The sequence below is a fragment of the Doryrhamphus excisus genome, chromosome 1, assembly GCF_030265055.1.
Source record: "Doryrhamphus excisus isolate RoL2022-K1 chromosome 1, RoL_Dexc_1.0, whole genome shotgun sequence".
Classification (NCBI taxonomy): domain Eukaryota; kingdom Metazoa; phylum Chordata; class Actinopteri; order Syngnathiformes; family Syngnathidae; genus Doryrhamphus; species Doryrhamphus excisus.
In genome coordinates, this window is record NC_080466.1 from 43572501 (window position 1) to 43585000 (window position 12500).

A 12500-nucleotide genomic window follows, 5' to 3' on the forward strand; every position below is an offset into this window, starting at 1 on the left:
TACAATAAAATTAAAATAATAATTATTATATTATTATGTAAAATATGCAAATATAACAATAATATTATATATAATTAATATAATAATTAGCATTAATATAATAATTATAATAATCATAATAGTTCTAATAATAATTATAATAATCTAATAATAATAATTATTATTATTATTATGTGCTTGTGTCTCTTTTTTCAGGAGCACTTTGTAAACAACAGACCATGTCAAACAACGAAATTGATACAACCATCAAAAGGTTGGCTCAGGCCATGATGCCAGGTTGTATGTTGACTTTAAATGAAATACTTTGGAAAGATTGGGCGGGCCGTATTCAAACACTTGGCGGGCCGGATGTGGCCCCCGGGCCGTAGTTTGCCCACCCCTGCGCTAGCAGTTGATCTGTCAGTTCCAGGAAGTAGATCCTTATTATTTTATACCAGGAATATCCAACAAGCCATGCCGGGGCGAGCTAAACAGCGATGGCCGTTCACTGCTTCGCTTTCTATCAGTCTGCGTAGAGCTGTTTGTGTCCATCATACCTGCATACAAACATACAAACATACCTGCCGTGGACATGTTTTTTCATGTTTTTTTCATATATCATACCTACCACAACACAGTATCATTTTCACAACATATTTTGAATGCGACTATTTTTCACTGGCTGTCACGGCCAAGATGGCGGCGGTTCAGAAAACTCGCTGGGGGGCGTTTGAAAGTCACAACTTCATTTGACTCCTTTTTTTTTAGTTGCTTACGGGCGAATGACAGCAGCTTGACAAAAATATTTGGACTACTTTGTGCTCATTTTGTTTGTTTTCTTCTGACCTATTTTGCTGTGGCGAACACTTTAACATTTAACAGAGTAAGAAGTTGAGTTGGAGATTTCTTGGGTAATTAAAAATATGTTTATTATTATTATTATTATTATTATGACGTTTGCTCAATACAAGGATGAAGAGTCTTGAACCAGTCATGATGTGCTATATATACAGTAAACCTCGGATATATCGGATTCAATTGTTCCCACTGGTTTTGTCCGATATAAGCGAAATCCGTTATATGCGTATACCGGAAAATGTCCGTTTTACGCATATATCGGATTTATATCCGGTATATGCGTAAATGGGATTTTATCCGTTATAAAAAGGCACTTCCTTGACTATGTTTCCAATGTACCTGGACGCGCAGGCAACGCTGCAAACGCTGCAAATGACGTCGTATAGCGGCCTGTCACGATTCGGCGAATCGGAGCGCCACGATGCGGCCATCCGATATATGCCAGGGAAATTTCATGGAAATGCATTGGAACGGGACTGGAGATTTTGTCCGAAATAGGCGAAATCCGTTATAAAAAATCCGATATATGCAATGAATTTTTATTGGAAATGCATTACAGAAAAATCGGTTCTTTTTTATCTGTCCGTTGTGAGCGAATTTCCGATATATCCGAGTCCGATATATCCGAGGTTTACTGTATCACTATATTGACACTTACTATGGTACCAATGGTACGTGACAAAAATAAAGTTTAAAAAATTCATTCATTCATTCATTTTCTACCACTTTTTCCTCACGAGGGTCGCGGGGGTGCTGGAGCCTATCCCAGCTGTCTTCGGGCGTAAGGCGGGGTACACCCTGGACTGGTCGCCAGCCAATCACAGGGCACATATAGACAAACAACCATTCACACTCACATTCATACCTATGGACAATTTGGAGTGGCTAATTAACCTAGCATGTTTTTGGAATGTGGGAGGAAACCGGAGTACCCGGAGAAAACCCACGCATGCACGGGGAGAACATGCAAACTCCACACAGAGATGGCCGAGGGTGGGATTGAACCCTGGTCTCCTAGTTTAAAAAATTAAAATGAAAAAAAAAACAAAACCTTAAACTATATTAGGAAAGCAGGAAGTGAACAAATGTAAAAGTGAACCTTTTGAACATGTGGAACTGGGAACTGATTATGGGATGCACTCAATTGGAATCTGATGCATGTTCAAAAGAAATAAAACCATTACCATTACCATTACCATTACCATTACCATTACCATTACCATTGTTATTTAGCCTGGATCTGACCCAAACTTCAGAAGAGGCTGGTAGATCATGCAGAAGGAACAGTGATGACAAAACATGTCAAAACAGCAAAGTCCAATACCAGGAGTACCCATTAAAGGTTGATACTTATTCCACTCGTTTCTTATGAGGTAATAATTAATTGTAGATACATAAATACATGACTTCTAATTGAAGCCCATTTATTTCCCAGCATGCAAAGGAAAGCAGGGCGGTGTAGGCTACGTATAACTCATTAGGTGAGCAGAAGCGTTCCCCGTCAGTGTTCTAGAAGGTAGAGCGCTTTGAATGACATGTTTGTCCTCGCGCTCCACTCGTGATACGTCCGACCATGTGATGCGGCTGGCATGTCGCCTGACAGTATCTTGATGCACATCAGTTTTATGTAACAACTTTGACGCTCATCCAAGGGCGCATGCACGCAGCTAAATACTCGGGGTTTATTGTGGGGCAAAAGTACTTACTGTAAGCAATTATTCATCATTCCAGAGTCTATTTATATGTTTTGTTGATAGTTAGCTGATAGTATTATTGATCTATGATGCTAAACACAGAATGTAAGATACACCTTTATGTATTTACGTTATATTGACATATGTATAAGTTCATGAAAAACAAGGAAAATAATTTCCCGAGTGACATCTTGGTTCCTCAGGATTCCGTGGATGACTGTTCTTAACCTTTCACCTCTGTGGGGGCTTTCATTCTAAGTCTGCAAGGCCTCCTCCCAGGCTGGTTTCTGTTTCTCGATTCAGAGACCAAACTGACGACATCAATGATCTGATATGTTAGCTCGGGTGCTAGGATGCTTCACGTTGTTGCTGTGATATTGCCTGCCAGTTTTGTTTGGCCCGGAATATTCAAGGATGAGTCTGGTAATGATGCCCGAGCGAGATACCATCCTGCTACCGAATGGTCTGCTCAGAGAACGGCGATAAGGTGACGGAATGTCAGCGTGCACCGAAAGCAAATACCACGCTTATGTTGTCACCAGGAGGCGTCACGTCACGTCACATGACTGCCGCTTGTCCAGCCGTTGGCTTGGTCTTTCGGATGGCGTGGACTCCGCCGCCGCCGATTGGTGGAGAGCCGAGTGAGATCCATATCTTCTGGCCAACCATGTGAACAGAACTAGTTCTTCAAGACATTTAGTCATTCACGATTTCAACCTGGGACGTCGCTGACAGATGTCAGTTAAAAATGTGGAATATTTCTGGTGTAGACGTGCAAGTGTGGGTTTTTAAGATGCCGTGCAACAGGAAGTTGGGCTTTCCCATCTTAGACAGTAAATACTACGTACTTTATTCACGAACTATGGTACCCACCTTCCCATATACTGACTAACAAAATAAATACTAAACTAAACACGCTTGGCAATGGTGGTCCAACTGGAGAACCAAACAGAAAGTGGACAATTATCATCATCATCTTGGCAATCTTCTTCCTACTTCCTTTTCAGCCATGTTGAACTGTGCAAATGTAACCACGTGATGTCCCTGAATGCATCAAACATTTTAAAAAAAACAAACACGACTCACCCAAACAGTGCGGCATCATGGTTGCATCCACACTGGAGCCATGATTCTCAAGAACTCAGAGTGCTGTTAGCATCCATGGTGCAAAACCAACACTCAACCAACAAAGAGCTGAGACGCCATTAGATGATGATGATGATGATGATGATGATGATGATAGCATACAGCAGAGTGCAACTATGAAACACATATATAAACAGTAATGATGAATTGTCACCAAGGTAAATGTGCAGCATCATTGCAAAGGTCACGCCCTTGGCAGAAGTGATACAGGAAATGTAAACATCCTGAGGTGCGTTCTTGCTGGAAGCTTCCTTTGTTTAAAATACTAATGCTTGAAGTACCTCCTCCGCAGGTTCTATTCCCTCAAAGCAGCATTTAGTCTGGGTCATCTTTATTTGGCTAAATTCATATTTTGTGGCCCAGTCAAATATTCAGTGCCTACTTTTCATTCTTTTCAATAGTAGATAGCACACTGACTTTTACTGCTGCTTTATTGTGACCAGTACGCCTCACTGGTGCCCCTTGCAGGCCAAAATAAGTACTGCGTGAATGAGACATGGTTTGGGTGTTTGGTGGGCTGTATGTGGCCCACGGGCCACCTATTGTGACTCCACCCCGATAGTACACAATCAAGAGTACAGTTGACACAGTAACTGGGTAAGCACCCCATGAGCTACCATATTAGAAATATGGTAGTACTTTATACTAGTTTTATACTAGTTCCGCACTGGGGCAGAAAATAGCTACCCCAAACTGGTGTCGAACACTGGAAGCATAGAATTTCCCAAAATGGGACGAAGAGTCAAGACTCGGGTCCTTGTGTCTCCTTTATTATGGTGTCAATAATAGAATGTCAAGGTTAGTGAAGGTCAGTGAACTGCCTCTAACCCAGGGGTGGGCAAACTTTTTGACTCGCGGGCCGCATTGATTTAACAGAACGGGGGGGGGGGGGGGGCAGACTATATATTTTACACGTAACAGTCCACCTGGTATTATTGTATCTGTAAAAGTGTCATGCAATCTGCTATTATTATTTATTCTTTTATATTTATTAAATATTTTATATTTAAATATTTTATTTAAATATTTTATATTTAAATATTTTATATTTAAATATTTTATTCAAATATTTTATATTTAAATATTTTATATTTAAATATTTTATATTTAAATATTTTATATTTAAATATTTTAAAATTTATTATTATTATCATTATTATTATTATTATCATCATTATGCTTGTGTATTTTATATTTAAATATTTTAAAATTTATTATTATTATTATTATTATCATCATTATGCTTGTGTCCCTTTTTCAGGAGCACTTTGTAAACAACAGACCATGTCAAATAACAAAATTGATACAACCATCAAAAGGTTGGCTCAGGCCATGATGCCAGGTTGTATGTTGAGTTTAAATGAAATACTTTGGAAAGAACGGACGGGCCGTATTCAAACACTTGGCGGGCCGGATGTGGCCCCCGGGCCGTAGTTTGCCCACCCCTGCTCTAACCTTTTCATGCTCTTATTTCAATCACCTACCTGGCATGGTACCACCTGCCAAACGCAGGGATTCCAACCTTTTGTAACTAATAGCGGATTGTTTGCTAATGACTATCGCTAATCGTCTACTAAAAATCACGATGTGCAGGTTGGGAGTCTTCCCGTGAGGTAGAATTATACCGCTGGTGTAATTACCTCACCCAATCAGATCCCACCAATGGAGGTCAACCATGAATGTATTGCAATAAAGCACATGATAAAAGGGAAGCAACATTTTTTTTTACTGTTTTAACACAAAAAATACAACACATCACAAATCACTTTATTATAGATAAAAAATAGTGCATCTAAATGCAATAATTATTGCGTGCAATAATTATTGCGTGCAATAATTATTGCGTGCAATAAAGATGGCTAATGGTTGTTTTTTTTAAAGTGCAATACTCAACTATGGCAAGAGTAGATGTTTTGTGTTTGTGTTTTTTTAGGCTAGAGTATTTACTTCAGTGGCTGAGGGTGCGATGACCCGGCTGTTGGAGAGGGAAGGAGTGTTGTTGGCAGCCTTGGCGAACACGATTCTGACGCTGAATAGCATTTCGGGACATGCAATGGCTGGACGTGCGGGATGCTTTCCTGCATGTTAACTTTGTGAGCTCCTGCAAAGCTTCGGGCGGAGAAAGTAATGCTGAGGCGACTCCACGCTTACTGGCAGTTCCTCCGCTTTGATCCGTCGACTGCTCGCTCTCTGGGTCTGTTACGCTGACAGAAACACGGAAAATATACGCCGTTTTTGATGACATCCTGAACAGATATCAGTAAATCCACACCAAACTTGTTCTTACTCATTTACCTTGCATCCGTATCTACTGGTGTAGTAGCAACTGTATTAGGATCGGAGTCAGGGGGTAGACTGGAGGCCCCCACGCTCCCGGTCCCGGTCCCGGCAGACGCTGCCTCTGCAAAGAAACGAACAAAGCTCAATCAGTTTATGCTGTTAAATACTGAACAACAGACTGTGGCACCCTCACTCTAGTGTGTTTTTTCACAAAGTAATTAGGACATGATTGCTGTTTCCTGGTTGAATGCAGCCTATTATTAATAATAATATGCATATGTAACAAAGTTGTATTATTCTTGCGCTAAATTAAGCATAAAAATGACAAAATGAACAAACCCAATGAAGTAAAAAGAAACATTCTGCTTGTAAATGTAGTGCTGTACTCTACAATGGCCACTAGGTGTCACTGTTGAGAGACAACAGCGAGACGTGATCGCCAATAAAGTTTGGAATAATAATAATAACACAATAATCATAAGAATAACACAGGCTACAGTTAGGACCACAACTCAACTAAGCCAATTTCTGTCCTTTCCACCCCCAATTAAGGTCCGCTGGGGAAGACATTTAGCGTGACACACATGAACCGGAGTTTTATTTACATCTTAAATGTCTTATTTACTCGTAATATGTTTACTATTTTGGACAATAAGAGTGTAAAGTCCTTTAAATTGATGATGAAATGCAGAAAAACCAACAAAGAATTGCTAACGTGTCTCATTTATGTCTCATTTTCTACTATATTGGGTAACACCAGTCTAAAGGTGACTATAGGGGTGTTGTATCATGTCTGGGGGGCTTTAATAATGTTGAAAAGCATATTTAGAAGATCGCAAACAGGTTTTTTATGCCATAACTACCATTTAGTAATATTGAATCCGACTTATCAAGTCTGGAAGCAGCTAACCGCGATAAACGATAAACGATAAACGAACTTGAATGTTGACTGTTGTCAGGTGAAAAGCTGTTATTCATTCATTCATTCTCGACGCTGCTTCATCCTCACCACGGCGGTGGGGGTAAGCTGGAGCCTATCCCAGCTGACGTCAGCCGAGGGGTGGGGTACACCCTGGACTGGTAGTCAGCCCAATGGCAGTAAAACCAGTGAAATACTCACAACAGGCTTCACGTCATCTCGGCTCCAAGTCTTAAAGCAGCTAAGAACCAACCTTGATGACTGACCACAAGCCATTCTTCTTCCACCACTTCTTCAGGCTGGACCTCCCCGGGGGGGGCCTCCTGTCCCCCAAAGAGCAGACGAGCCAGCCTTTTCAACATCTCTTTAACTGGTGAGGAGAATACAAATACTGATTGGTCACATGCAAAAACTTTATTCACCATATTCTTTACAACAGACCAGCAATTTTTAGACAGCTGACTAAAATGTCCTATGAAACATCGAACCCCCCCCCGAATGTCATTGTTCGAGTCCATCTGTCTCGAGACGAGGGGAGGGGTCTTTAATGAGAAAAACCCTTTTTAATCCAGTTTGTTACACATTAACTGAGGTTCAGTAACAACAACAATAAGATGCACGAGACAACAGTAATGCTGCTGAACTTTTAATCAAAACAGCCCATAACATTACATAAATACATTATTTCATAAACACAACCAAATTACAATGAGACGCTACGGTCAATCATAACTATTGTTGACAATAAATTTGAACAGATGCATGGCGAGTCTTACCTGATCTTAATTCTTCTCAATAAGACCGACTGTCATTCAATAATTTTAAGATTTTGACCAAAGTCCGCAAATCTTAAACGTTGGTCAATGCGAAGAGCTGTTGTTTGCAATTCAAATATTTGACCAATGAGAAATCAGTGGCTACGTCTTTGTCTCCACCTACATGAAGAACCGCCAATCAGAGACCACATACGCACAGTGGCTACGCCTTTGTCTCCACCCACATGAAGAACCACCAATCAGAGATCACATGCTCACAGTGGTTACGCCTTTGTCTCCATCTACATGAAAAACCGCCAATCAGAGACCACATACCCACAGTGGCTACGCCTTTTGTCTCCACCCACATGAAGAACCGCCAATCAGAGATCACATACCCACAGTGGTTACGCCTTTGTCTCCATCTACATGAAGGACCGCCAATCAGAGACCACATTACTCACAGTGGCTACGCCTCCGTTTCCACCCACATTAAAAACCGCCAATCAGAGTCCACATACCCCCCACCCAGTCCTTTTACATGCGGTAATGAAGAGTCGCCAAAGAGCAAACTTTGCTGTCAAGATAGTTACCCTGTGCAGTACATTTCACATTTGTCGGTTACCCCAAATGCTAGCGAATGACGCGTGTTGGTGTGGGTGAATGTCGATGATCTGAATCCGAAGCGAAACCTTTTTAAGGCAGCATTTCAAGCCAAGCTTCCACGGTACGCAACACACTGTGATATCATAACAACGTCTTGAAAACGACTAATGCTTTTTTAAACACTTAGTATACGATTTTCCCCAACATTTAAAAACCAAAACGACCGTCTTGATTGAGGGACGATCCCAATGACCGAGGCAATGCTTCACTACTCTTTTTGTCCACCAGAGGGGGCGTTTGCTCTACTTGAAACAAGGCTAAACAAGGGCGTCCCCAATTGACAGCATGTGCTTCATGTCAAGTGCTTTCTTTTTTTACACTAATAAAGTGTGACATGTTTTAAATAACATCAAGTAAACTATCCATCTACTACCTCGGTGTCTAGAATTCCAGGAAGTCAGCCATAGGAAGAGAATACAGATTCCAAGAAACATGAACAAATGTACATTCCCAACACAGACGGACATAAAATTAACTAACTTCCTCAAAAATAAAGTCAATATTTACGTGACCTAAAAATGGAAGGACGCCAGTTTGGTACGTTTTAAGGATGCTAAAACTAATCTATGGCGTCCCTAAAGTCTGTAATATATTGTTTATGGGTTCCACTAGGCTGGGATAGGCTCCAGCATACCCGCCACCTTGGTGTGGATAAGCGGCATAGAAAATTTATGTTAAAGTTAATGCGTTTGAATTTGAATTTATGGTGTTTTGCTTTATCTTCTCGGCCTCCGAAGCTCCCAAAGTTGTTGAGCTAAACCTTTTCTGATTCTGATTCTGATTCTAATGTGATCTGGTGAGCGTGTGCGTATGATTCCGTCAGCGGATGATTCCGACCATTTTTACACTCAATGAGGCATCTGTTCTGCGTGTCAGTTCTAGTCGGCCTTTGTGTTATATTTCTCTCCAGCGTCTGGCCAGGGCCGCTAGGACACTTAATGTTGCTGGTGATGATCTTCCAAGCGGCTCGTCTGATGTGTTTGCATAGTTTGCTGAGTTCCTTCACCTCGGCTCGTCTGCAGGTCAGCACTGCTGGAATCCTGTCTGCAAACGCTGCGAGCTTCGTGTTTGGGTTGTGGAGAGGGGTGTATGAAGTATGAAGGGTTTTTTTTCTTCCACAGCGGAGCAGCACCATGGGAGGAGGAGGAGGTGGAAGGGGTGGAGGAGGCGGCGGGGAGGGCCCTCGGGGGGGTGAGCACACCCCTACCGCCTATGTCAGTATTTCAGAACAGAGGCCAGCATTTAGTCATTCTGCATGAAAGCTGCATGCTTCCTGGTCTGCTGAGTTTCTCTCCAGTTCTTGGACTACCGGACCAATCGTAGATGTGTTTTTTTTTCATGTTTCAACTTGGCAGAGGGTCGCTTGAATTGACCTGCTCATTCCATAACCACCAGCGGATACTTTGAGGCAGTTTTTAACACCCCAAAAGGACAATGCCTCGGTCTTTCTTGGTTAAAAAGTACTTTGCCAAACAAAAGCCAAACTACAGTGAACTGGAATATCAAAATGGTGAGTGTTCAAGTCTTCTCTGTTGGTATTTGGTTGGGTTAAGAAACCCTTACGTAATTGTGCACGTTGGCCGGAAAGCCCCCGGTCCCCAGTGTGGATGCAAGAAGTGTGGATTATGGTGTGGGTTCTGTTTTCCTCCTGTATTCGTGGGCTAGTAAGTTGAGCGAAGTGGAGTTGTGGCCGTTACGCTCTTTCCCCTTTGCTGCCACGGACAGAGCTCCATTCATGGTCCAAACCCTGTGAGGACGTGGGAGGAAACGGCCAACGAAGCCTTCCAATGGTTGCAACTTCACGCCCAAAACACGGCTCCTCCGCCCGGGAAGATGGATGTGTGTTGTCGTGTCTAAAATCTTTGGTTCATTTCTTTGAATGATTCTTTTTTGTCAGATTCGTCACTGGACAGGAATCCTCTCGCCGAGCTCTCGTCGGGACACAACACTTCCACGGCCACCTGCCTGACAACCGGCCTGGTGTGGGACCTCAGCGTTCTGCCGACGCTCTACTTACCCGCCTCCCAAACGGAGCCCTCCGCCACCCCGGGCCCTTTGGACCTTAGCTCCCCGTCCAGCCTCAGCAGCAACGCCAGCAGCAGCGGCGAGGAGGACGAAGGCCGCACTTCGGACCCCCCCAGCCCGGAACCGGTGCACACGTACGCACCGCGTCAACGAATGAAATGCACGGGTGTCATGGCCCACGCCGGCCCTCCGGAGGAAGAAGAGGAACGGGAGGCCCCCGTGACAGCAACCAGGCCCGCGTTCCTTTGCAAGCACTGCCCCAAAGAGTACACCAGCCTGGGGGCGCTCAAGATGCACATCCGCTCGCATACTCTGCCTTGTGTGTGCACCACGTGCGGAAAGGCCTTCTCCAGGCCCTGGCTGCTGCGCGGCCACATCCGCACGCACACAGGTGAGCTCATGTGGGGGTCCCACCGAGTGGGGTGGGGGGGTATCCGGGACAATCAGTCACACGGGGAAGCCGTCAGTAGACTCATTGATCGCTCATTGTGTTTAATGCGCCGACAACAATGCCTCCCTCGCTAATGATCTTATCGTTGCTTCTGGGGACGACGACGGGGTGAAGACAAAGGGTTGGAAGAATGCCTCCAGACTCTTGTCTTATCACGAGCACTCGCGGCAACTTGCGAGCATGCTAATCTCATTTGGCTGTGATTTAATCATGCTAATTGCGTCGGCTTCCATGCATTTATTCATTATCCACAGAGTCAGGTGTTAATGGCGCGTTGCCACCTGCTAAATGCTAACACTCTTTTGTTCCGCCCCCCCCCCCCCGCAGGTGAGCGCCCCTTCTCCTGCCCTCACTGCAACCGAGCGTTCGCTGACCGCTCCAACCTGCGAGCTCACCTGCAGACCCACGCCGAGGTCAAGAAGTACCAGTGCGGCGTCTGCTCTCGCACCTTCAGCCGCATGTCGTTGCTGCAGAAACACAGCTCCTCGGGGTGCTGCTCTGCCTCGGCGTGAGACGCCCCCGGGGGCCGGATGTGGTGGGACGGAAACCCCGAGCTCAGGATGGTGGAGAACTGGTGGCCACGGATTGGGAGACATGATCATAGGAAGGATCTCGTCTTCGCGTGGATCTGAACTGTACGCGCCTCTTCGCTCTTTTGTGCGGTTTTGAAGCCGTCGGACCAAATCTGAAGCGAAGTGACGCTGGACTCGATATCAGCCCCCTTTGTCGCCGTTGTGTGCATTCCAAAGACCAAATACGTGCTGAAGTCGTCGGGGTAAAAGGTGTTCTTTCCTGTTTCCGTCCTGGCGGCGGACAGCTCAGGATCGCAGCCCAGATACAGCTGCCGAGAGGTAGGGGTGCGTGGGTGGTGCGGACCCCTCGGCGGGCCCCCCCCGGACACGCACACACAAAAGCCATGGCACACACAGCTGTCCCTGGTACGGCGGTGTCGACGGACGAGGTGCTAACAGGTGCTCCGGCAGTGACCTTCGCTGGCGGGCAGCAGGTGACGTCCATCGGCCTCGCTTTGGAATATCGTCTTTGTCGTCTTAAGCCTCTATTTTGACGACGCCCTTTAATCCCACGAGTTAGGAAATTGCGATAAAAGTGCTGCACTCCAGGTTACCACAGTGTTAATAATAGCAGTCAAAGCCATACGTGAAATGATTTGTTTTTATCTTTTGTCTTTTTCTTTACCTCACTTCTATTTGTGGCTTTCGTCAACGTTTGCAGTATTCACACGGATGATGACAAAAAAAGGCTGGGACCAAAGATTTGCAAAGTTTACACCGTGGAGACACGGTTGCCTATTAAAGATGAATTTTTAAAATGTCCTACACATTTATACGGCAGTGTTTTATAGTGCAATGTGTTCTTTCCATTGTGTACCTGCTTGTGTGTTCACTACTTTGTGTATGTCAAATACCATTCTGATTTGCATTCAATAAAGTAATTTATGTTTATTAATACTGCTGTGGATGGCGTACGCGGCCGCGGAGGAGGCGAGTCGTGCCGCACCTGCCGTGATGTGGAAATGAAAACAGTGCATACGTTATGGTCAAACAAGGTCTGTCTAATCATTAACCGCCACTTGGGCGTCTTGATATCGGACGTGGCGAGTGAGGCGGCCGTTGTTGGAGAGCGCGGGCGGCTCTGCAGATGTGCAGGTGAACACACCGCGTGACGGACGGGAACAAATGAAACGCACCTGTTGGCTCTTTACACCT

The 12500-nt window shown here is 44.4% G+C and overlaps 2 protein-coding genes across 3 annotated transcripts; one reads left to right on the forward strand and one right to left on the reverse strand.

The window, feature by feature from the left end:
- Positions 1 to 5391: 5391 nt before the first annotated feature.
- tp53inp2 (tumor protein p53 inducible nuclear protein 2) lies at positions 5392 to 7792 on the reverse strand. 2 transcript variants are annotated; one of them, XM_058065159.1, is made up of 4 exons: positions 7653 to 7792; positions 7130 to 7246; positions 5973 to 6078; positions 5392 to 5893 (listed from the first exon to the last, which is right to left on the reverse strand). In XM_058065159.1, exons 2-4 carry the CDS (start codon positions 7236 to 7238, stop codon positions 5626 to 5628), a joined length of 483 nt encoding a protein of 160 aa, XP_057921142.1. In that variant the 5' UTR covers positions 7239 to 7246; positions 7653 to 7792; the 3' UTR covers positions 5392 to 5625. The 2 variants fall into 2 exon arrangements, with proteins under 2 accessions (XP_057921142.1, XP_057921151.1); XM_058065168.1 differs by having other exon boundaries at positions 5395 to 5881.
- A 1751-nt stretch (positions 7793 to 9543) lies between these two features.
- On the forward strand, positions 9544 to 12330 carry snai1a (snail family zinc finger 1a). The gene is made up of 3 exons (XM_058065145.1): positions 9544 to 9807; positions 10195 to 10713; positions 11101 to 12330. The coding sequence occupies exons 1-3, from the start codon at positions 9732 to 9734 to the stop codon at positions 11283 to 11285; spliced, it is 780 nt and encodes a 259-aa protein (XP_057921128.1). The 5' UTR covers positions 9544 to 9731; the 3' UTR covers positions 11286 to 12330.
- Positions 12331 to 12500: the final 170 nt, after the last annotated feature.